The sequence below is a fragment of the Ailuropoda melanoleuca genome, chromosome 2, assembly GCF_002007445.2.
Source record: "Ailuropoda melanoleuca isolate Jingjing chromosome 2, ASM200744v2, whole genome shotgun sequence".
Taxonomy (NCBI): domain Eukaryota; kingdom Metazoa; phylum Chordata; class Mammalia; order Carnivora; family Ursidae; genus Ailuropoda; species Ailuropoda melanoleuca.
This window is the reverse complement of record NC_048219.1, coordinates 103,378,345-103,405,247: the sequence shown is the minus strand read 5'-3', so window position 1 is coordinate 103,405,247 and position 26,903 is coordinate 103,378,345. Positions and strand designations below refer to the sequence as shown.

Genomic DNA, 26,903 nt, shown 5'->3' with positions numbered 1-26,903 from the left:
AAGGTCAACCAGTAATTTAGCATATGGCCTATTCCTGGAGAGTGTTATATCTGCATCTCCTAAAAATATATAATATATTCTGTTAGTGATTCCTGTCTGTTAGATCTTTTTGCTTTATAATGTTGTTCAAGTCTATTTCCTTATTGATCTTCTAGTTGTTCTATCCATTATTGAAATTGGGGTCAGAAAGTTTAATTATTGACACATTATCCATTTTTCCCTTCAGTTCTTTTGATTTGTCTTTATGTATTTTGGAACTCTGTTAGCAAGTACATATTTGTTTACAATTGGTATATTTTCCTGATGGGAATAGTATACAAAAACTGTACCAACATATTTCCATTTATTCTCTCTTTTTTGCATTTTTATTGTTGTATAAGTTATGTCTTTATACATTTTAACACTACACAGTTTTATAATTATTGTTTATGAAGCCGTTTTCTTTTTTCTTTTTTCTTTTTTTTTAAATTTTGTTTATTCATTTGAGAGAGAGAGAGTGAAAGATAGCACAAGCCAGGGGGAAAGGGAGAGGAGAAGCAGACTCCCCGCAGAGCAGGGAGCCCAATGTGGGGCTTGATCCAAGGACCCCAGGATCATGACCTGAGCCAAAGGCAGATGCCTAAATGACTGAGCCACCCAGGTGCCCCTGTATTCTTTTCTTTTAAAGATTTATTTATTTATTTTAGAGAGGGGAAGAGAGCAACTGGGAGGAAGGGCAGAGGGAGAGGGAGAAAAACTCAAGCAGACTCCTTGCTGAGCAGGGAGCCCGACGCAGGGATGGATCCCGGGACTTGAGGTCATGACCTGAGTGGAAACCAAGAGTTGGGTGCTTAACCAACTGAGCCCCCCCGAGGCGCCCCTATGAAGCTATCTTCTTAAATAGATAGGGGGAGAAAGGAGTTACAGTGTGTTTTTCTTCCTTTCATAATTTCCATGCAGGTATCATTATTACCTTTTATTTCTTCATGTGGATTCATATTACAGGCCAGTGTCTTTAATTTCAGCCTGAAGGACTCCCTTTAGTAATTCTTGGAGCACAGATCTGATAGTAACAAATCCTCTCAGTTTGTTTGTTTGGTTGGTTGGTTGGATTTGTTTGTTTTTTTATCTAGGCATGACTTAATTTCTCCTTGATTTTTGAAGGAGTGTTTTTAGCTCCATATGGAGTTATTTGTTGACAGTGTTTTTCTTTCAATACTTTGAAGATGTCATCCTAACATCTGACATCTATAGTTTCTTAAGAAAAGTTACTGTTAATTTTATCAAGGATGCATTTTGTGTGATATGTTGTTTTTGTTTTGTTTTCAAAATTTTTCGTTGTGATTTTTGACAATTTGTGATTAGTTTAGGTGAGGATCTTTTTGAATTTATTTGACTTGAAATTTGTTGAGTTTCTTGAATATGTACTTTAATATTTTTCATTAAATTAAGAAGGTTTTAGTTATTATTTTTGATTTTTGTTTCTCTTCCTGTATGTCTTCTCTGTCTTTAGGCTTTCACATACATTTTATATTCTACATTCAGTTTTACTGAAACAGGAAGGAAAATAAGGAATTCTTCGGTATAATATACCAAAGTATAATAGTCTACTCTCACCTTAATTTGATGTTCTCTGTAAAATAATGACGCAATTTTCATTATGAAAAAGATAGCTTTCATAACTTTGTCTTGATCACTCTTCCACTTTCTTCTTTCCTTCCTTCCATCTATTTATTTTAGACAATTGACTCTTTGTATTAACTGAATGATTGCAGTTTCTCAGCCTTAATGCAGACAATCAGTGATCAAGGGTTATTATATGAATTGGGAGAGACTGTAATGAAAATCCTACCCTCTCTGACATTATGAACCTTTTCCAGCCTACTTTACGTACCTGGACTATCCTTAAATCTCTCTTATTTATACAACTTTTAAAAAATGTTGTTCAGGACTCAGTTGTATATATACTATTGATTTTAACAAAATATTGAGAAAGAAAAGAATACCTAAGATAAATGAATAATTGGATTGTAATTTTAAAAAGTAAATTATGATAAAATATGAGTTCTGGCTAAAGAAGAGGTAGAATCATGTTCAGAATGAGAGATTATCCCACATCATTTTCTTCGGCAATACTAAAATTTATTTTAGAAGAAAAATACTTAGAATAACATTCTATTTTTTATAAGAGGAGTGGTGAATTAAGATTTAATTCATATAAATACACAGACTAGTCTGCATCCTTAACTATACCCTTATATGTTCTTTCTAAAAATAAAAACAAATTCACATTGTGAGTTCTTTTTGTTAGGACCAAAGCACTTATCTTTATAAGTTTTGAATAAATCAGAGCTTATATTTGTATAATACAGTTCTATGGCCTTTCTTTTTTCCTTTGGTCATTCCATAATTTATATATGCCCTTCAAATATTGACATTTAATGGATAGTTTAATAAAATATAATTAAGAATACAAATATCCTTAATCTCTCTCATTGACATTTCTAAACACAATAGAATGAAAATATATGGTTAGAAACTATAAACAGCTTATTGAACTATCTGAGAGTCATTAGCTACATGTGGCTATTTACATTTATTTTTAAATAATTAAAATCATGTGAAATTTTTAAAACCCATCTTTCAGTCGCATTAGCCTCATTCCATGTGTTTAGTAGCCAAATGAAACCAATGGCTACTTCATTAGACAATGTACATACAGAATATTTCCATTATCACAGAAAGTCCTATTGCACAGAGCTGCTACACATGTGCATATACAGTGAAGATAAAAACTTCCCTCCAAATCACTCATTATCCTTTCTGAATATGTCTATGTACTCATTTGCGCTCTCTCGGTATTATCAACCTTTTTAAATTATTATCAATTTGGCTGATGAAAAATAGCCATTAATTGTTATATTGATATGTACTTATTTAATTATGAGTAAGGTTGACATCATCTTGCCATATGTGCATCAGTAGTTGGTTCAAGGTTTTCTATGAATTGCTTTGCACGAGCTTTTCAAGTTGGGCCTTTGCATTGATACCCAGGAGGAGTCAAATTTCTTCTTTAGATATTTCTGTTTCTCCTTTATCTCAGTGGAATTATTCATTCACTACTGTATGGAAAGCCCAGTGAAAAGATTTTATTTCAAATCTCTTAGTTGTTATGTGTCTATTATCAACTCATAGAAGGAGAAATAAGTAATAAGTGTTAAAAACAGAAGGAGGGACAATGGGAAAAGTTGTGAATAAATGTCTATAATGAATTCATTCAGCCATAAGTATGTATTTAATAAAGTTTAAAAGCATCATCTGTCCCATAGGATCTTGGAAATGTACCCCTTAAGTTTCCCCTCCATTTTCCAAATGCAATAAAATTCATATCAAAACAAAAAAAGAAATGTACAAACAAAATACCTTCTTCATTCCTTTGGCTTAAAACAGTCTTCATTGGAGATTGAAATAAGTACAGAAAAGTTATTGATATTTGCCTTCTTTACATTCATAAGAAGATTAAAGGTATTAACAAACATTTCTGAGAAAGGGAACAATACAGGGAATGACTTTTTTATTTGGGGCATTAAAATGCCCTGTTAGTAAATGATAACTCTTAAAGTAATTTACCTGGAAATTATTTTTATATCCATCTGTGGATTTCTGGTGAATGTCTAACAGAGCTCCTAAGCACAGTTGAGGAGAGATCAGCAATGTTTGCAACTGTGACTCTAAGATGAGAGAAAAGAACCCTGTCCTTCAGACCTGGGGATTTGGGCTGAAGACACTGAATCTGGAGGCAGTTTTTGATTATTCCTTATTGTCATTCCAATGGATGTGACTTAATTTTGCAAGTCCTCTTTCTTTCCCCAAATAAATGGAACGTACAATGCCACCATGGAAGTAAATCTGAAATTATTCTTTCCCTTCACTATTGCCATTTGCTTTACCAAGGAAGGGCCATGTATGATATCTCTGGTTTCAAACAGATAATGACAAATGAGAAAGAAATGGAGAATGCATAATTCTGAGTCCTGAGCATGAGTATTAAAAGACCGCCTGTTAACATACTTTAGAAATACTGATTCATAGCTGAAAACCTGATCCTTGTTATTCTTTGGCTTTTCAGATAAATCGAATATTCAGAATCTTCTTTAAATGTCACATCCTTATACTTTTTGTTGTTTGTATCCTGTATCTATTATAATCTCACGTTAAAATTGGAGTCCACAGATATTTTAGCATACTAAAGAATGTCAGGTAGTAAATGATAAAGACATGGTAAAAAGCATTAGTTAACCAAAAAAATGTAATTAATATTAAAATACTCTTCCATTTCTGTTGAAAAATGAGCAAAACATATAAATAGACTTTTTACAAAGAGAAACATTGTTAGACAAATAAATAGATGCTTAATGTAATTCATAAACAGAAAAATGATAGTCAAAAAGGAGATTGCATTTTACATCTATCCATTTGGCAAAGTTTAACTGCTATTACCGAGTGTTAGAAAGAGTGTGGAGAACAGGGTCTCTTACTCTTGCTGACAGGAGTGTGATTTGTGTTTTTACTTTGGGTAACAGTTTGTCATTATTGTGTGAAGTAGAGTATTCACATGCCCTACAACCCACAAATTCCTCCCTTTATACCATGAGAAAATGGCTGCTTGTGTGCATTGGGAAGTAAGAACACAGAGATTTATTCAGGCACAGTTGCACACACCCCCTGGTGTCCCCCGCTGAGCTTAGGGTCTACGAAAGGACATTTCTGAGAAAGTGGACAATAAAGAGAGACTTTCATTTTTGGACCATTAAGTGCAATTTAGTAAATGACAACTCAATTTTTAAACTGATTCTCTCTGGAAATTATTTTTACATCTTTGGGTTTCTTGTAAATATCTAACTCAGTTTGTGTGTGTTTGTGCTTGCCTGAGTAACATATTATTTCATCTTCATTGGCTTTGAACTCTTAATAGAGGAATCAGGCAGCCCATGACTTCTTATACTTCCCTTTATCACTCAGCATTCTGTTACTGATTCATGCATATTTGCATTGAGCTGTAGTTCACTTATTTTCGTGACTATTATAAGATATTCCATTCCTTTCATGTTATTTTCATGGGTATATGGTTTATCATTATTTTTATATATTACAATATATTTGTTGTTTATCCGATATTCTGATATTTATCTGGGCATCCTATATTTTTATTTGCTAAATTTATCATGAATTACACTATGTCACAATAGAAAGGCTATGGTTAATCTAATTCTGTGCATACAAGACCCATTAAGATGAAAACAACTGATAAATATTATACTCTGTCTAAAATAATTTCATCAGAGATAGAAAACAGAGAGGAGGAAGTAGCTATCAAACATAATATTAATGAGGAATATGCCAGAATATACCAAATCTAGAACAAAGAAATTTCTTTTTAGTTACTAACTTGTCCTCTCTCTTTTTGTTTGGGTTTATTAATGGTAATGCTAAGTTAGTAATATCATATGAACTTTAAATGGGCCTTTCATCCATAAGAAAAAAATGATGAGCTCTTAAGAAAATTTACTTTTTAAAGCACTAATATTTCTGTTTCTCTCCCATTTTTAAGGAGAGTCAGGCAGGCTAAGATTTTTTTTTAAAGCAATATTGCTCATTATGTTTTCCTTTCTTTTAAAAAATAGGGAAATTGCCAAGTTCTTAGTAGCCATCTTCTTGCCTGTGACAGAAGCAAAATCATATGACTAACAAATACCTGAAATGCACATGTCATATTTTAAAATATTAACTCTAGGGTACCTGGGTGGCTCAGTTCTTTAAGTGTCTGATTTGGCTCAGGTCTTGATCTCAGGGTCCTGGGATTGAGCCCCCCTTAGGCTTTGCACTCAGTGGGGAGCCTGCTTTTCCCTCTCCCTCTGCCAGTCTCCCCACTTCCCCCACAGCTTGTGCTCATTCTCTTTCTGTCTCAAACAAATAAATAAAATCTTAAAAAAATAAAATAAAAATGCTACTAATTAGATCTGTGAAATCATAGTCTCTAATATTTACCTGATGGAATAGTGCAGCAATAATAGACTGAAGCAATTTACTGCTGCAGAACTCCAGTCCACCCACCCTATCTTATAAACATTCTGCTGAACATGTATTAGGCCATGATGTGGAAAACCCATCCAGAAATTCTGATGTGATCATTTTTAGGACTTCCATAACTTTTCATATCTTTCTATACATGCTCTCTTCTTTTTTTTTTTCAATTGAAGAGTAGTTGACAAACAATGTTACATTTGTTTTAGATGTGTAACCTTGTGATTCGACAATTCTGTAGGTTATGCTATGCAGACCACAAGTGTAGTTACCATTTGTCATCATTGCTATTATAATACCATTGAGTTTTTTCCCTATGCTGTGCCTGTCATCCCCATGAATTATTCATCCCATAGCTGGAAGCCTGTGCCTCCCACTCTCTTTCACCCAACCCCCCCTCCCCCACGCAATCACGAGTTTATTCTCTGTATTTATAGATTTGTTCCTGCTTTTTGTTTGTTCATTTATTTTTGTTTTCTTTTTTTAGATTCCACGTGTAAGTGAAATCATATTGTGTTTGTCCTTCTAGTATGACTTCACTCATTTTAGCATAATATCTTCTAGGTCTATCCATGTTGTCGCAAATGGCAAGATCTCATTCTTCTTTATGACTGAGTAGTGTTACAGTGTGTGTGTGTGTGTGTGTGCGCGTGCTCTCACGCACACACTCCTGTTTACGTACATACAAGCATTTATACCACATCATCTTTATGCATTCATTTATTAGTGGACACTTGGGTTGCTTCCATATTATGGACACTGTAAATAATGCTGCAGTAAGCATAGGGGTGCATGTATCTTTTCAAATTAGTGTTTTCATTTTCTTTGAGGGAATACTCAGTAGTGGAATTATTGGATTTATGGTATTTCTATTTTTAATCCTTTTGATGAACATCTATACTGTTTTCCATAGTATCTCTTCCACTGTACATTCCCATCAGTAGAGCATGTGGGTTTCTTTTACTCCACATCCTCACTAGCACTTACTATTTCTTGCCTTTTTAATACTAGCCACTCTGACAGGTGTGAGGTGATAACTCATTGTGGTTTTGATTTGCATTTCCATGATGATGAGTGATGTTGAGCATCTTTCATGGGTCTGTAGGCATCTGTATGTCTTCCATTGCTGTATATGCTCTGTTCTTTAGACCAGCTGCCCCTGAATGTAACCACTTAAAAGAAAAATGAGTTCAAAATATGATGATTAGAAAGCCCTAGACAATTTGAAGAGTCAGTAGAATAGTATCGACTGAACTTCAAAGAAATAATTTATATGAAAATGCATGTTACAATATCCCTTTCCTTCTTTCTCCAGCCAAAGCTTTTCTAATTTATTGACTTTGGGAGGAAGAATATTGACACTCCTCTTATCAAAGTTACCTTGTCTGCCCTGTTTTTGTTTGTTTTTTAGTTATTAATAGAATTCAGAGACCATTAGTTTTCACCATCTTATTAAAAATTAAAAAAAAATTTAAATGTTTTAGTATATGGTCTATGATCCAAATAAATAAATATTTATTTGGCTGTTCATATTTATTGAGCAACAAATACATATGTGAGATACTCTACAGGGGTTAGTAGGTACCAATTCAGTACTCTTAAAAACTACCTACTTGTACCATGGCATTTTCTGCATTTAGTAGTTTTACAAAATATTCTTTCAGTAAGATACATGGTTCTAAGAAAAAAAAAGAAAGAGACCATCTATTATATTTATACAACATGGATGCCATGGGTATGACAAAGAAATATAATCCAAACACTATACTAGCTAATTGGGTAACTAAGAAAAGAGAATGTGAAAAAAATACACAATGAAAGATTTGATTTTAAAGTTCCTTGCATATAAACACAGTTATGGCTATAAAAACAAATCATGGTTTTGTTCAGAGCTATGAGATAAAAAATAACCTATTTGTGTCTTCCTTGTTCATTTCATCTGAAGCCAGCCAGGGAAGGAGAGCCCATTCCTAGCATTATACCATCTGGCTGCATATTGGTTTGCCTTCTTTTCTGGCCTTCCTTGATCTTCTTTTCCTCAGTATCACTCAGTTAACTGCATAATGACCATTTTTCTCCTCCCATCCACTTAAGGTCAGCTGTTTTCTAAAATCCTTCATCATATGTATTTAATGGTCTTTTATGGACTACAGTGTTAAAGAAACTTATTCATAATATATACTTCATCACATATTTGAAAAATTATTTTATTTTTCTAGAATGAGATGATTTTTCTAAACGTTTTTGTCAGGTATCAATAAACTAAAAATGATATTGGGTAATGAGAGAGGTTATGGCCCAAATTAATTAAACATAAGGGGTGTGTGTGTGTGTGTGTGTGTGTGTGGTCTGTAGGGAGTTTGGTAGGGTGGAGATGCATGGAGCAGGAAGGAAAGATCATAGGGCCCACAGAGACCTACCTTCTTGTTTTCATCATTCTCTATCTGTTAAAAATACACCCACCTACACTTTAAGGCTGAGACAATTATCCAGCTCAAATTCCTGGGCCAGTTTTTTGTTGTTGTTGTTGTTGTTTGTTTGTTTCTATTTTTATTTATTTTTGTAGGTAGAGATGCCTATAAATATTTTTATCACCAGCTTGTTACAAGAACTAGCACAATACTCACCCAAACTGGACAGTTCTCATGCTCTGTCATATCTCAATCTTAAGGCACCCAAATCCTTCTTACCAGTTTGTGCTAATTTTAACCCTATCTCTTATTCTTCTCGTCTTGTTCCATCCTTTCTCAGCCTCAAGTCATCCAAATACATGTTTTATATTTTCTGGCACTTCTGACATTTAAGTTTGTATTTAATGATTTCTTGCCACGATCTTCAGTATCTGATATCTTGGAACACTATCATTATCTTATTTCTACTTCTAGTTATAATGTTTCTGACAAGAGTGAATGCAATGGAGCCTCTTAATAGGGGCATTACTGTAGCAATAAAAGATGTAAATTGCAGTTGCAAACACCCTAGAAGAGCAATCATGAAACAGTGATCAATGATTAGATGAACTGCACATGTAATTACATACATATAAGGTCAGATGAATCACTTGAGCTGAAAAGGACAGGAAAGGTTTAAGAGGAAGAATTAGAATATTTTAGAGAAATACAATTTGAATAGGGAGCAGATAAAGTCATGAAAGTATTACAACAAGTGGGGCAGGTTGAACAAAAGTACAAAACCAAGAAAAAGTGTACATTTAAAAATAAAAGTATTAGTAAACGATACTTGTAATACCTGCATTGTTGGTCATCCATCCCTAGTAAAGCATGCTATGCTGTTTTGGGGATTTTGTCCCTTTTCTTTGATGGGGATGGATTTGCATTGAATATAAACTTTTGTCTAAGGCTCTATATAACTGATTAATAAGGCAGCTCCTAGATATATCTCTGAAATGTGAGGCTTTTATACAAAATCTCAAACATTCCCTGTTGGATATTCTTTTTTTAATATTTTATTTATTTGAGAGAGAGAGAGCAGGCAAGAGAGCACAAGAGGAAGATTCAGGCAGAGGGAGAGGGAGAAGCAGGCTCCCCACTGAGCAGGGAGCCCAATGCAGGGCTCAATCCCAGGACCCTGGAATCAGGACCTGAGCTGAAGGCAGACATTTAACTGACTGAGCCACCCAGGCACCCCAGCCCTGTTGGATATTATAAAAGGACTATAACCATAACACATGTAAAAATGGCATGTTTCAAACTTTCCTCAAAATATGCCTTTTTTTTTTGATCTTTCCCAATTTCAGTTGTAACAGCAACATTCAACCAGTGGTAAAACCTTGAAACACAAAAATTGTTTTGTACACTTCCTCTTTCTCAGTGTTCAGACCTAATCATGAAATTCTTTTGTTTTTATCAGCTGCCTCCCTTGCATGTGTCCCTTCTCTATGCCCTTGTTTCATCCTTAACTTCTTGGCGTTGCTTGCCCAAATTGTCTTGAGAGCTTCTTACCAGATCTAATGACCTCAAGATGTCATCAGATCCAACTCATTTTTTACCCACTGCCAGAGTAATTGCTCTAAATTCAAATCTGATTTTGTTGCATATTTTTGGCTGTAAACCACTCATGAAAACAGTGATCAGCCCTGTTATATTCATTTTAGTAATAGTGCATGCATTATTTCTATTAGCAGTAATCCATGGGGCTGGCCCCCTCCTTTCCAGTAATCTCTTTAAGATTCTTGTGCATTTTGTTAAGATTATCCTAATAACATACTCTATACTTTCATTTATCTGGAAAACACTGGATCATGAATTTTTCACTTACATTACCAGAAAATATATGAAAAGGATACCATTCTGTTCTTTATTTTTTTTAAAGATTTTTATTTATTTGTTTTATTTGAGAGAGAGAGAGAGAGAGAGCATGCAAGAGAGTGAGTGGGGGAGGACTAGAGGTCCAGAGAGTATCTTAAGCAGACTCCCTGCTGAGTGCCAAGCATGAGCCCTATGCTGGGCTTGATCTCTTGATGTGAGATCATGACCTGAACGGAAACCAAGGGTCAGGTGGTTAACCCACCGAACCACCCAGGTGTCCCACCATTCTGTGCTTTAAATCTCATCACATTATCTTATTTCCCTTCCTTCATCTTTATGGCAATTATTACTTTACCAAAAATAAGCAAACTGGTAGCCCTCAGGCAGAAATTTGTGCCTATAAGTATATTTAAAAGTATTGGGTTATAGTTAAAGATCATAAGATTGTAAATTAAATTCTTGATTTCTAACTGATCTTGAAAAAAATTTGGGACATTATAATACTGTATGTACTTTCCTATAAGATAATGCTTACCTGGAGCTGAGGGACTACTGCCCCTTTTAGACCATCTGACTATTCCATTAACCTTCATTTTACCCATACAGCGTAATTCTGCCATCCACACCCAATTCCTTTTGGCATTTGGGTTTGAGACTACTCTACTATGGACCATAGAGAAACACAGTGCTTGTCTCATCTTGTGTAATATGGGATGGAAACGATTCTAGTGAACTTGGTTTCTCAACCTTATAGCACTTTCAGTGTCTACTATGGTACTGGTCATACTGTGAATGTTCAATAAATGCATTTTGGTAGAACTGAATGATACATACAAATGAGGTACAACAAAATCTTCCCAAGCTCTCTGGAAGAATGCATTTTTTTCTCAACTTGATCAAATGTCTTGTTTCCCTCATTTAATTGGTTTGGTTAACTATGTGCATGATTATTTTCCTGTTTATCCTACCTTGTTTGGCTTTAGTTGAATACTCCTGGATGGAAGGGTTCATGCATTTTAATGTCCTTTGTGCCATGTCCGGTGTCAAAAAAAAAAAAAAAAGCCCTGGTAGGCACTATTGCTAAATAATACTAATAAACACACAAAGAAACTATTTCTGCATCCTTTTATTTCAATAGTAGTTACATGATTAAATATGTAGTTAACATAATAGCATTATTGGCAATAATAAACCTTTCAAAACAAAATATTTTAAATTCTTTAAAATTTTTAAAAGATTTTATTTATTTATTTGACACAGAGAGAGAGACAGAGAGAGAGGGAACACAAGCAGGGGGAGTGGGAGAGGGAGAAGCAGGCTCCCCACTGAGTGGGGAGACTGACAGTGGGGCTCGATCCCAGGACCCTGGGATCATGACCTGAGCCAAAGGCAAGCGCTTAATGACTGAGCTACCCAGGCGCCCCTCAAAACACTAATTTAAACTCATATCAAGTTGAGTCTCAACCAGACAGAACTACATGAATGCCTGTAATTAGCGTAAGTGTTAATCAGGGGGTCTCCTGTGGCTGCCCGAAAGAATGAATCTCCTGGATGCAACGGATGATAACATTAATGGCTATGTGAAGGGGGATTTGCCTGAGACTTCCGATGTCCCTTGACTAAGCAACATGTACTGTCAACACGTCACTTTGCAGCATCAGTGACCTGTGCACAGCTCTCTAAATTTGGAGAAGGTTCAGCAGCTTGGCCCCCTGAAAAGGTATTTGGAAAGTTTCCCAGTTTGTGTGCTGCATAAGCTGGAGGCAGTATAGTGATAATTAATAAAGTGCCAGACTGAATAATTGTAGAAACCATAAAAGATACGAAAATGTTGTTACCGGAGGCACAGACACACCTGTGAACGTGTGAAGTTAATTTGTGTGAGGAACGTCACGTGAGAGTTGGATGAGGGTGAGGGAGGTGAGATGTTCTTTAAATAATTCAAATGGGGAAGTGCTCTTCCAAAACATAAAGAAAGGAACTCTTGCTGGTGGGGTTTATTAAAAGAGTTGCCCCTGTATTCTTTTGTTATGTGTGCTCATCTTCTTGACCAATTTTTAAATAACAATAAACCTCCTCTTACTGTGTTATGATACACCTCTTGATAGTGTAATGTTGAGAGACATGAGACCTTATTTTCTCATCTTGGCCCTAAATTCGGTGCAGACCAGGGGGCGCCTGGGTGGCTCAGTGAGTTAAGCATCTGCCTCTTGATTTCCTCTCAGGTCATGATCTCAGGGTCCTGAGTTGGAGCCCTGCATCCAGCTCCATGCTCAGCAGGGAGTCTACTTGAGGATTCTGTCTCTCCTTCTCCCTCTGCCCCTCACTGCCTCCTTCCCCGCTCACATTCTCTCTCTCTCTAAAATAAAAATAAATAAATATTTTTAAAAAAATTCTGTGCAGACCAATTTCCATTGGGTTTCCATACACAGTAGGTTAATGACAGAAAAAGGAAGAATAAGGATAAGAACACCTATGTGAATACTTATCATGAGAAGGATTGAGAACTGTTGAGAACTACAAAATTATAAGCAATATACTGAGCTGATAGATGAATAGTAGCTCTGTTGTTATCATTGTTTGTTGTTATTTCCATCGTTATTGAAGTGGATTTTTAAAAAATAAAAACTAAAATCTTTGAGATGAATTACTGCCAATGATTATTCTGACCTTCTCCTAAAGTGTCTTCTACAAAGGCTGTATAAGATAGATGTATATAGGCAAAACCTCCAAATCTTAGCATTGCCATATATTAGTATTTTCTTCCAGACCACTCCATTCTCTTGCTTTTCTGGCTCGGGGATTAACTGTGTTATTCCAGCACAATTCTGACACCACCTGAGTAACCTAAAGTTGATTCAATTCTAACTAACCAGAATTAGCACAGACTCTCCAGACTAAGGACTTGGTGACTGTTCCTGGTTCAGATGCCACCTGCATGTCCCAAGTCTCCAGGCTCCCTGAATTTCAGTCTAAACTGGCTATAAATTTGGTGGTTCCCACAATCTTCCTTCAGGTTTGACAGTTTGCTGGAATGATACAGAAAGTGCTATACATATGAATACTGGATTATTTTAGAGGCTACAGATGAAGAGACAGGTGAACTGGTAAATAGGGCAAGTCCAGAAGCGTTGCAGCGTCGCCTCTGTCCCTGTAGAGTTGGGAGGTGCCACCCTCCTGGTATGTCGATATGTTTACTAACAAGGAGGTACCTTCAAATTTCATCATTCACAGATTTTTATTGAGGTCTCATTACCTAGGCATGATTGATTACATCATTGCCCATGTCAGTGAACTCCATTTCCTATCCTCTCCATCTGCCCTGACCTCCAGTTAGGGTGGAAAGTTCTAATTCTTTAATTTGGTGGTTGGTTCCTTTGGTGGGCAGCCCCCCTCCAGAAGCTGTCTGGCCACCCTCCCCCACCCACCTCTAACCCTTGAGTCATCTTATACTTGGGATAAACCAAATATAGTGAAAGGAAACTAATAATTAATTAATAACAAATGACACTCTTATCACCCAGAAAATTCCAAGCATTTTAGGAGCTTTATGCAAGGAATTAGAGAAACAGACTAAAAAAAAAATTTTATTATACCACACAAACTTCTTTCAAATATTAATTAGTCTGAGTTTCTTGTTTTGTTCCATTGTGTTTGGGGTTTCTAACAACACTTCACCCTTTTTCATTTTTCACAGACAACTGTCTTGTAGATATTGGACTGGTATAAGGTGTATGAAATTATTTACATATGTATTTCTCTGCAAAACCCATACAGACTAGTTTGCCTATAATGCATATACAGTCCATTTTATCTTTTATTTGTGTTTTGTAGGCCTTTGATGCATTAACTAAACTTGTTTGCCTTCTCATTAGATCTGAAATTAAATATCATCTTTATTTCAAATAAAATTATTTCTTCACTCTCAATGTAGTTCTCCTTCACTTTTTATTTTTTTAAAAATTTTTTATTATGTTATGTTAGTCATCATACAGTATATCCTTAGTTTTTGATGTAGTGTTCCATGCTTCACTTTGTTTTTAATTCTTTCTGACATTAGGTCTATTCAATGATAGAATGATAGGATCAAAATCCAGCAGCTACAGTGTAGTTATGATCAAGTATGATCAGTTATTTGTGTTTTAATTAATTTTACTATCCTCTAAAAAGACAGTCTTTAATATAAATATCTGCTTTTAAATACAAGTATGCAACCTGTAAGAAAACAAAAGTACAAAGACAAAAAATCATGACATCACAGCATGTTCTTTTTTTAATTTAATTCAACGTGCAAATATAAAAGCATTTTGCTTACTTAGGAAGTTGTGATTTTTTTGCCTTTTTTGCTTATAATGAAAATATTAACACAGTCTTTAAATGATAACATAAAAAAGATATGCTAGCAAATTTTCTTCTTAATGAAATGTCTAATATAGCCTCTAAATTTTTATATCCATTTGAATAATCATACATGTATATGTATATTTTAGTAGGAATGAAAATGCCTATACCACTCACTGTGTTGTGATGAGAACTGAGATCTTTTTAAATATCTACATATCCAAATGTATATTAATGTCTCTGTTATTAAGCTTTTCACTGCTTTTATAACTGCCTTTTTTTTTTATTTCTAGGTAACCTTCAAAGCATCAAAACATTCAGTTTCACCAGATTTAAAATATGTTCTTCTGGCATATGATGTCAAACAGGTAAAGTAGTGATCTTCTTTTCTTTGTGATGCATTCAGGTAAAAAGTCATAGTTTTTATTTGGTCATCTACTGACCTAGAAAACAATTGGCATATCCAATAGCTGCCAGGGGATACTGATAACCAATATTGCACAAGAGAGGGTTGGAGGAAGTGTCCTGTCTTCCATACCTGGCTAGCAAATACCTGGCACAGTCTACTAGGTGTGTGTGCTAGTCCTAGTCCGTCTAATTTAGAGGGGGGTGTGGCAGGTGTTTAGCAAATCTGACAAATGGAGGCTTTTGCCTTTATCAGGGCAGCCTTATTATAATGTGAGTGTTTCTTGTATGTAGAGATGGAGTTTCCTGATGGCTCTGCCCTGAGCTTCAGTGTGTATAATGGGAAGGGGCTGGTGAAAACATTGATTCAAGTTATGGACAGGGTATTCTTTGGTGGTATTTGAGCATAAGCCTTGTGGATAGAGAAAATTCTGAAAGTGGGTCAAACCAAGGAATCAGTTCTGAACAAATAAAATGTTCTAATTGCAATTAGCATTTCATTATTCCTTGTCAGCTCTACAGCACACAATTAGAGCAATATGTATGGTTGTTGAGTGTTTTGTATTTAGATATAATTTGCACTGTTAAGAAGCAAAGTAAATGTTGGAAGGCAGTTCAACAGATGAGTTTCTCTAGAAAATAAGTGATTGGAAATCATTCAAGGAATTTTTTATGTGCTTTAAGACAATGAAAATTTATAGACTTAAGGCAGGAGGCCTCATATAATGCATTGAAAGGCTTTGAGCACATGAAATTTCACAGCTCAGAGGACCTTCTAAGTAATGACTCTAGTCTTTTGGAGTTTACATGTGCTATGTTTTTAGACATGTTTATATATTTTTAGTTAAAATTACACTACGAAAAACAGGAAGATTACAATGGAAGACATCTTTTCCTATTATAAATCTCAGGCTTTTTAATTTAGCTCTGTAATATCCCTATTCATTGAGATTTTGAAAAGCACATGTAATAGCAAGAAAAATACTTGTTTTATAAACAAAATATTATGATTTCCCAGTTTTTAATATTATTTATCTAAAGATTTTTAACTTACTGTAAATCTGTATTAAACTGATAATGAACTGAAGAAAAAATCAGGTTTCAATAGCCACAGTAATCAAGACTATGTGAAATGAGCAGAGGGATAGACAGATCAATGAAACAGAGAAGAGAGCCAGGAAACAGACCCATACAAATACACCTAACTGATTTTTGACAAAAGTGTGAAAGTAATTCAGTGGAAGAAAAAATACACTTATTTAAGACTTGCACTGTATAAAAACTCAGAATGGATGATGGATTTAAATGTAAAATATAAATTTATAAAACTTTTAGAAAAACCAAAACAGAGCAGAAAATCAATGGTATGAAGGAGTAGGAAAAGAATTCTAAAACTATACATCAAAATCACAGTATAGACAAGGAAAAACTATTGGCCTGTAAAAGACCTTGCTATGAGGTTGAAAACCCACCTTACAGTCTGGGAGTCTTACGGTTTGTACTAAGATAGCTATGTGGGATCTTTGATGGTTTTAGAGTAATTAAATGCCATTTTTACTCTCTGTGTGCGTCTGGCTGTGTGTGTGTGTGCACGTGTGCTCATAATGCCCAATAACAGAGATGGAAAAAATAGTCATACAAAATCCAACCACCTAAACTAAAACTATTTTGGTGTGTTTTATTCCTTTTATCCCCCCCTTATATGTAAAAGTAGGTAAACAGGAATTATCATATATTAAGCATTATTTTAGGCAAGCATTATTATGGAGGAGAAAAGTTAATCTCAGAAAAACTAAATAATGCAGGATTTAATGATTTAAAATTTTATACAAGATCTTTCAATTAGGAAGTGGTAGCCACACACTAACAAATTGGGTTATATGATATTTTGTCTTTATTTCCATTATAAGGCAGATGAGTTCAATCAGAAAAATGTAATCAAAGGCTAGATTCCAACAACTTACAGATTCTCCCTATTGTTGGACCTTAGTTGTCTTCATGTTTTAAAATATTTTGAAAACATTTTTAGTATATTCCCTTTTTCCTGAATTTAATATTTCTATAAGGCACATTTACATAAATGGAATTTCTGAATGAAACTATATAACATTGTATAATTGAACTGAAATTCACAGTAGTTAACACAAAATAAGCTACCTTAAAAGTATACAATTCAGCGGCATTTAGTACATTCACAATGCTGTGCAGTTACCACCTCTATCTAGTTCCAAAACATTTTTATAAATGTAAGAGATAACCTCATACCCATTAATCAGTCAGTCCCCATTCTCCCTACCATACCTTTTGGTAGCCACCAATCTGATTTCTCTCTCCATGGGTTTACCCATTTGGATAAATAAATGGAATCATATGACCTGTGACCTTTTTTTCTGGCATTTTTCACTTACCATAGTCTGAGGTTTATCCACATTGTAGTATGGATCTGCCCTTCATGGATTTGTTTATGGTTAAATTATATCCCTTTGTATGTATATATCACAGTTTGTTTGTTCACTTAGCCTTTGAGGAATATTTGCTTTATCCCCAACTTTTGGTTATTCTGAGTAATGAGGCTGTGAACTTTTGTACACAAGAATTTCCTGAGTACTTATTTTCAATTTTTGGAGTATATTTTGAGGTCTGGAATTGCTGAGTAATATGCTAATTCTGTTCAACTTTTTGAGGAACCACCCAGCTGCTTTCCAAAGTGGTTGCACAATTTTATATTCCCACCCACAATGGATGAGTTTTAATTTTTCTGTATTCTCACTAATAGTTGTTATTTTCCATTTTTCTTATTATGAACTGTCCTAGTGTGTATGAACTGGTATCTCATTGTGGTTTTGGTGTACAGCTCCCTAATGACTAGTAATGTTGAACATATTTTTATATGCTTGTTGGTCTTTTGTATTTCTTCTTTGGAGGAATAACTACTGAATTCCTTGCCTATTTCTTTTTTCCTTTTGTAGTTGTGTTTAAGAGTTCTTTATATATTCTGAATAATAGACTCTTATATAGGACTTGAAAATATTTTCTCCCACTCAGTAGATTGTCTTTCACTTTCTTGTCTTTCACTTTCTTGATAATGTCTTTTGATGCATAAATTTGAAAAAATTCTGATTAAGTGTAATTTACGCACATGCTTTTGGTATCATAATTAGGAATCCATTTGCAAACTCAGGTTCATAAAGTTTTACTCCAATGATTTTTTTTCTGAAAGTGTTATACTTTTAGTTCTTAAATTTAGGCTATTGATTCATTTTGAATTAATTTTTATACTGTGAGTGAGGAGTCCCAGTATAACACAATATATTATGTCGTGCTATATATTGAAACCCTTCTTTCCAAAATGGTTATGTTGGTTTATAACTGCCATTAGGCAATGTATGGCCTGTTATATTACCATTTTTACCAACTTAAAACTATATTTTAAAGAAAAAAATAATTGTTAACTTGATTATCTACTAATCAAATACATATGTACATATTCTCTCTCTGTCTCTCTCTCTCTCTCTCACACACACACACACGAGTCAGTATTAGTTTCATATTACTATGTAGTAAATTGTCCCAAATTTAGTGACTTTTTTAAAAAGCATTTATTGTGCTCAGTTTCTTTGTAATGCAATTTGGAATCGGCTTGCCTGGGTGGCTCTGGCTCTGGATTCCTCATGAAGTTGCAGTCAGCCATCAGCTGGGGATGCAGCCATCTGACAGCTTACCTGAGATTGAAGAATACACTTCCAAGGTCCATCACTCACATGGAATGCAAATTGGTGCTAACTGTTGGCATGAGACTTCGAGTTTCTCCCTGATGATCTTTCTGAAATGCTGCTGGAGTGTCCTCATAACTTGATACCTGGATTTCCCCAGAATGAGTAATGCAAAAGATAAAGGCAAAAATTTAAATGCCTCATATGATCCTTCCTTAGAAGTTTCCTATTAGGGACATCTGGGTGGCTCAGTTGGTTAAGCATCTGGTTCTTAATTTCCACTTAGGTCATGATCTCAGGGTCATAAGACAGAGCCTTTTGTCAGGCTTTGTGCTGGATGTAAAAGCCTGCTTAAGATTCTCTCTCCCCTCTCCCTCTGTATCTCCACTCCTTGTGCTCGCTCTCTTTAAAATAAAAAATAATAATAATAATAATTTAAAAATGTTGCCTGTTACTTTCTCAAAATTTTTTTTAATTTAATTTATTTTTTTTAAGATTTATTTATTTATTTAAGGGGTAGGGACAGAGGGAGAGGTAGAGAGAATCTTAAGCAGAGTCCACACTAAGTGTGAAGCCTGAGCTGGGGCTTCACGTCATTACCCTGAGATCATGACCAGAACTAAAACCAAGAGTTAGATACAAGTGACTATGCCATCCACGTGCCCCTTAATTAAATTTATTTAAGCAACAACAATAAAAAATAAAAAAAACAGTTCACCCATATCTCCCACCTCCCAACCCCATCTCTAGCAACTACTAATATATTCTCTGTATATGAGCTTAGTTTTTGTAATTAATTTTTTAATACTCTACGTAGAAGAAAGATCATATGGTACATGTCTTTCTCTTTTTTTTTTTACTTAGAATAATGCCCTCAAGTTCCATCCATGTTGTTATAGATGGAAAGATTTAATTCTTTTTAAGGCTGAATACACACACACACACACACACACACACCTGTCAAACCCATCTAGTGTATTTTTCAGTTCAGTTATTGTACTCCTCAGCTCTGTGACTTCTGTTTGGTACTTTCTTCTATTATCCGTATCTATTGAAGTTCTCATTGTATTCATCCATTCTACTTATTGTTCAGTGAAGCTCTTTATGACCATTACTTTGATCTCTTTATCAGGTAGGTTACTTAGCTCTCTTTCATTAAGTGTTTGTGTGTGTGTGTGTGGTTTATCTTGTTCTTTCATTTGGAACATATTCCTCTGTTTCTTCTTTATGGTTGACTCTGTTGGTTTCTATATAGTTGATGAAACAAAAGTCTCTTCATCTTAAAGGAGTGGCCTTGTGTAAGAGTTGCAATTTGTTATTCAAATGTGCCGAGCTCCTGATTTCTCTCAAACCTCTGTGCTTGTCCAAACAGCCTATTATATTTTCAGATGTTCTCAGTAGTGGAGGATATGCCAATACCTGTCCGTGTCCCAAAAAAGAGGATCTCAGCAACTAGATTCAGGCTGAGTGGAAGCTAGATCTCAGACAACAGCTTTTTAAAATGTGCAAATACATACATTTCTGTGGTGGGCCTGCAAGTTTGAGAGCCAGGTGATCCGAAGGTGTACTTTTTTTTTTCTTCATTATTATTATTATTATTATTTTTGGTCACAAAGGTCAGCTCTAATTCAGTGTGGGAGGAGACTACTAAGAAGTGAGAATTTGGAGCGACCATCTTAGTGGCTGGCTAACTTAGTCCTTTATTTTCTTATTTTACATGCAAAGTATATTCACTCTCTAAGGCCCCCCATGTTTTCATTCATTGCAGTCTAGAATTTTTTTTTAAAGATTTTATTTATTTTTCAGAGAACAAGCAGGGGGAGCAGCAGCAGGGGGAGAAACAGGCTTACTGCTGAGCAAGGAGCCCAATGCGCGACTCAATCCCAGAACTCTGGGATCATGACCTGAGCCAAAGGCAGACACCTAACTGGCTGAGCCACCCAGGCGTTCCAAGTCCAGCATTTTTATTAAGCAAATCATGTCCAAATCTTGAGACGTCTCCTCAGTCATGGTTCCTTGGCTATAGTTCTTTGAGTATATTTTTATATGTTCATACATAAAATTAAATATATTCAGTATATTCATATACACATCCATATAAATATAAAAATAAACATATATATTTCCTAGATATATACGTCTTATGTATTTGAATACTGGTTTGATTAACATTCCCATCACATATTTTCAGATTTATTAGTTTTATTGTGATTAATATATTTATATACACCATTCCTTTATTTTTTATAGTCTTTGTATATTTTTAAAACATACATTTATGTAATTCAATTATTAGTTTATTATCCTTTTTTAAACATAACACCAATTTTTTTGGATTTAATTACTTTTTTTCTTAACAGAAAGTTTGAATTTTGTGATAAAATTCATCCTTTACTTTGCTGTGTTTTCTTTTGTCTCTTGGCTTAGAAACCAAATGGAAATACATAATTGTAGTTTTTGCCCTTTTTTGTAGGATTTTATCCATATATATTTATTCCGTTTTGTTTTCAACTGTTTATGGTGGTGATTAAAACCAATCTTCCTAAAAGATCATAGTAATGGGAAATCCTACCTTTATATAAGTGAACATCGTAATGGTCACCTGGGAAGACCACAAAGGAATATTTTTGCTGTATTATTAGAAAGACACACTGAACAGTTGAAAGATGTAACCTGGTACATGGGTACCACATGCGTCCTCAGCCTCTGTTTCCCCATTGTTATAATGAAGAGAAAGAAAATATGAATACTTCTTAAGCTTACTATGTTGAGAAATTGTGTGATATAAAGGGAAAGTCTTGTGATAATAATTCTGTTTTAAGGATTCTGTGAGAGAGCAACTATAAAGGATCTCGCACTATTCTTTGTTTGTTTGTTTTTTTGGTGTCAGGGTAGCTTGCTTGAGAATGGTGGTTTAGTCTTTTCTCCCTGACAGTGTCCTCAGTCTGAGTCAAATGTCAATTTAGCACAAGACAAATTTAGAAGGTATTTTTTTTTTAATAGGTCAACAGCTGATTCTTCTATGTGTTACCTGTGGTGGGCTTCCATTATTGAAACATGAATCTGTAGGCTACCAAATGTTGAAATGCTTTATTCAGAGCTTGACTTGATACAGTCTTTGTGTCTGAAGTATGTAGAGTATGATTATCTTTTCTTAGCCTTTTTCATGTTAACTATACTATTTTGACAAATAGTTCAGTGATCTGAAATTATAGTGTCCAAACTCGCAAAGCAAGCATGGGTTACTAACATAGGTTTATGGACAGGTTTTGAAAATTCTGTATCAAGATCTTCATTATAAATAAGTAGTGTAAAATATAAACTAGCAATTTTTAGTACATTGCAGACAACCCCCCAAAATATTAATTTTTATGTATTAATATCAATTTTTATTGAAATTGGGCTCAATCTTTTCTCTTGGTTATTCATTCTAATATGGTAATATAAAGACTATTTCCTACATGTATATTATTTTTAATTTCTAATATCCAAAGTTAATTTGAACAAAGTAAGAAGTTACTTTCCTTTTTTTGGTCAAATTAATGTTTCTCATCTTTTGGGCCTATAGCATGGTTCTTTGCTCATTCTTCTATTCTACAGAATTTGAGAATGTTTTATGCTTGCTGTAGTAGGAGTCTATAGACACAAAAACATGAATGCTTTTTGACTTTAAGAATCTTACAGTGTGGTAAAGGCTCTAAGAAACATTTCACTAACTATGTTATAAGGGTGATAAATTAAGTAGGTGGAAGAAAAAGGGAGAAAATGCCATTATGATTGGAAGTGAAGATGAGTCCCTCTGTCAGGAGATAGATTACAGAATACAGTGTGTTAATCTTCATGTATCAGATTAACATGCTGTATCCTGAAAATTTGCACAAATTTAGATGTCAAATATATTTCAAAAAAATAGTAAAAGACTCCTGCAATGGAGGGATGATGTGTTACATCTTCTCTTATTTGTGAGAATACCAGGCCCCTAACATGTTTTTGTTCGTTCAATCACTTTTATTCTTTTTTATCAGTTTTCTGAACTCAGGATGAACTGATCTTTTTAAAAAGATAATCTGTTTGGGGTGCCTGGATGGCTCAGTCCGTCAAGCTTCTGACTCAGTTTTGGCTCAGGTCATGATCTCAGGGTTGTGGGATTGAGCCCTACCTTGGACTTTTGCTAGGTGTGGAGCCTGCTGAAAATTCTCTCTCCCCCTCTCCCTCTACCCTCCTGGTCCTCTTTAAAAAGAAAAAAAATCTGATTGTCATTCTTAAAATTTTCCCCAGGATTCTTTGGGATAAAGACTAGAAGTCATTAGATAGCCTACAAGGCCCTGCCTGCCTTTCCAGCCTTACCTCTTACAGCTTGCCCCTTGCTTTCAGCACTTCCAGGATTTCCTACCATACTCAAAACACGATGTTTCCTCCCTCTTCTACCTGGAACAGACTCCTACCCCATATTCTCTCCTTCATGTCAGTAACTTTTATTTATTCTTTAGATGACAACTCATACTTTTTTTTTTAAAGATTTTATTTATTTATTTATTATTTATTTGACAGAGAGAGAGACAGCCAGCGAGAGAGGGAACACAGGCAGGGGGAGTGGGAGAGGAAGAAGCAGGCTCCCAGTGGAGGAGCCTGATGTGGGGCTCGATCCCAGGACTCTGGGATCATGCCCTGAGCTGAAGGCAGACACTTAACGACTGAGCCACCCAGGTGCCCCCCAGTCATACTTTTTCAATATCAAAGCTGTTCTAGACTTCTTTGACTTGGTCAAATTCCCTCATCATAAGATTCACAGTATTCTAACTCCCTTTTGTAGAATTTATCACAGCTGTAATTGTGTTTAACACAATGTGTGGCACAGTGTTGCTGAAAAAAATAATTTAAAATTTAATGTGTGAATTAATGAACCAGAACCTCTTGCAAATGTTTCCTTAAAATGCCAGGTAAAGGTAAGTGGCCCCTCTCTATGCTTTCATGACATCTGCTGTATACTTACATCTTCATATTTCCGTTATTATATTGAACACATTCTCTTATGAGTGCATCGCCTTCACTAAAGTGTAAGACCCTTAAAGTCCAGAATTTGGCTTCACTTATTTTAATGCCCATAGAATTTTTTTGCAGTGAATAACACATAGAAAATAGTTAATGTTTGTAGAACTAAAACAGTGATTCTAAGTCTTCACTGCACATCAAAAACACCTGGAGAATTGTATGTATGTATGTATGTATGTATGTATGTATGTATGTATGTATGTATTTTTAAGAGAGAGAAAGAGAGATTGAGAGCGAGTGCTCGGGGTGGGGAGGAGCAAAGGGAGAAGGAGAGAGGGAATCTTAAGCAGGCCGTATGCATAGCACAGAGCCCAGTGCAGGGCTTGACATGTGGCTCATTGCGGGGTTCAATCTCATACCCTTAGATCATGACTTGAGGTGAAATGAAGTCAGATGCTTAACCCACTGAGCCACCCAGGTGCCCCCTGGAGAATATAATTTTTCTTTATAGTAGTTCCTGTTATTCTTATTTTATTGTTGGAAATAGAGAAACAAGGGAGATCCCCAAGCTTGTCTAATGTATGATTTAGGATTGAAAAACGAAATTTTTTTGGAATAATACTTCTTAATATATGGTCCTGAAATAATAGCCTCAGGGATCACCTGGAAACTATNTGGAGAACACCCTTATTCCTTATAATTTTTCTTTATAGTAGTTCCTGTTATTCTTATTTTATTGTTGGAAATAGAGAAACAAGGGAGATCCATAAGCTTGTCTAATGTATGATTTAGGATTGAAAAACAAAATTTTTTTGGAATAATACTTCTTAATATATGGTCCTGAAATAATAGCCTCAGGGATCACCTGGAAACTATTAGCCATTCAAATTCTTGGGTCCTGTAAGGACCCAAATGAAACAAAAAGTTTAAGGTTGGTCCCACAATCTGTGGTTTAACAAGTTGTTTAGGTAAGTTGGATGCATGCTTAAGATTGAGAACCACCTGTTGAGTGGAACTGATTTCTTTAAAAAGATTTATTTTTTTATTTGAGAGAGAAGGAGCAGGGGAGGCAGAAGGAGAAACAGAATCCTCAAGCAGACACTCGGCTGAGCACCGAGCCCCACGTGGGGCTGTATCTCATAACCCTGAGATTATGACCTGAGCCAAAACCAAAAGTCAGACCCTTAACAGACTGAGCCACACAGGTGCCCTGGGAGAAACTGATTCCTTAAAATCCAAGAGCTCTACGTGAGAAAAGACCTAAGCAGCCATAAATTAACCATTTACATTACAGTGATTTAGGACAAAAATGTATGTATTTAATTTAAGAAAGATGATCTAACTTTTTTTTTCTGTAGTATTTCAAAATAATTTGGTCATGGGTTTGACATCCACCTGTTCCTTTCTGACCTTGGACACCACTCTGCCTTCATTTACCCTTCAAGACTGATGCTTAATCTGTGATGTTATAATTATATGTGGTTTAGGGAGGATACATGAAATTTGGAGCAAAATATGTAAGATTGTATTCAGGCTATTTATACTTAAATTTTTTTGTTGAAGTGTAACATGCTTACAGGAACGTATTTTTTTTTTAGCTGAATGAATTTTTATTATTTTTAAGATTTTCTTAATAATAATATTTTTTATTATATTATGTTAGTCACCATACAGTACATCCCTAGTTTTTGATGTAAAGTTCCATGATTCATTAGTTGCGTATAACACCCAGTGCTCCATGCAATACGTGCCCTCCTACTACCCATCACCAACCTATCCCATTCCCCCACCCCACCCCCGAAGGAACATATTTGTATTATGAGGATAGCCTGATGAATTTTTACAAACCGAACACATCTTTATAATAATCACTCAGATCAAGAAGAAAAACACTCCTGTGCTCCTTGGCAGACACTACCTACCACAAGGGAGACCACTGTTCAAGCTTTTAATAGCTTAGATTAGTTTTGTCTGCTTTGTACTTTATTGTATATAGAGTCATACATTACGAACTCTTATGTATGTCTTCTTTTGCTCAACAAATTTGTGAAATATATCTACATTGTTCAGTAATTAGCACCTTGTTCATTTTCCCTATTATATAGTATTTACTTCACATATCATATTTACTGCCAATTGGACTGTAAATCTATCTATCTAGTTATCATCTATATATGTGTGTGTGTGTAATGGATTTTTGTATTGGACCATTTCTCTGATCACTTATTTTCCTATCTATTACCCTGTTTCTTTTTTGACAACTAATTAGGATTATAGTAGAGGGAACAAATTTGTGTTGACTACTCTAATTGTGTGTATTATATGGGACGTGTATGTATCAATTTAAACATCCCACAGTCCTTGCTCCTTGGCCAGTGATATCATTTTTTACAGAGGGAGGAGACTTGGAAATCTAACTAACTTAAGGCCCCTATGGCACCATTTCACACTATCCAATCATTCTAGCCCCAAAGACCCTGGTCTTTTGATCACACGGCCATTTTGAAGAAGTCCATACATATTTCCCTAGATTTTTTCTGTATTCTGGCATAATTATTTTCCCATTCAATTGAAATCATATCAACTGTATTCTAATTAAGTATTCATAAGACAAATGGTACTTGTATTGCATATCATTATTTGCAATATTCACTAGCATTTTTTATACTTTTGCAGCCTTGTGTTTTTTACATTTCATTTTTGTATCTTCTTCTTAGAATTTTTTTAATAGCTAACTAAATCACTGTGGGATGCATTTTGATGCAATAAATTTGAAAATATTAAAGAAGAACAAAGTATTCTAAAATATGATGAAATTTAGATTTGAAATCTTGATGGTCAGAATACTTGTGGTTAGAAACTGTCTAGTATTTATTATATTAGGCAAAGTTATTTTTTGTTATTTTGATTCTAAGTCATAAATAGTTTAAATTTGACCATTTAAATCCAGTTTATTTTATATATTTTCACAATATGTTTGAAACTCTTGGTCCATTTGAATTATTTAACAATTGCATTTTTAAGCCATCCTTGAAGTCAGTAGTGTTTTTATATACACATTTTTTAATGTGTATGTAATGTATAAAGACAAGTAGAAACAAGTATTTAAACTCATTTTCAT

The 26,903-nt window shown here is 34.8% G+C and overlaps 1 protein-coding gene across 2 annotated transcripts in view; it reads left to right on the top strand.

Moving 5' to 3' along the window:
* The window catches only part of DPP10 (dipeptidyl peptidase like 10), a 632,664-nt gene that overhangs the window by 325,409 nt on the left and 280,352 nt on the right, over nt 1-26,903 (top strand). For both annotated transcript variants that reach the window (XM_034654431.1, XM_034654430.1), the window contains exon 5: nt 14,966-15,040. In XM_034654431.1, coding sequence (XP_034510322.1) covers nt 14,966-15,040 — 75 coding nt within the window. The remainder of the gene's footprint in view (nt 1-14,965; nt 15,041-26,903) is intronic.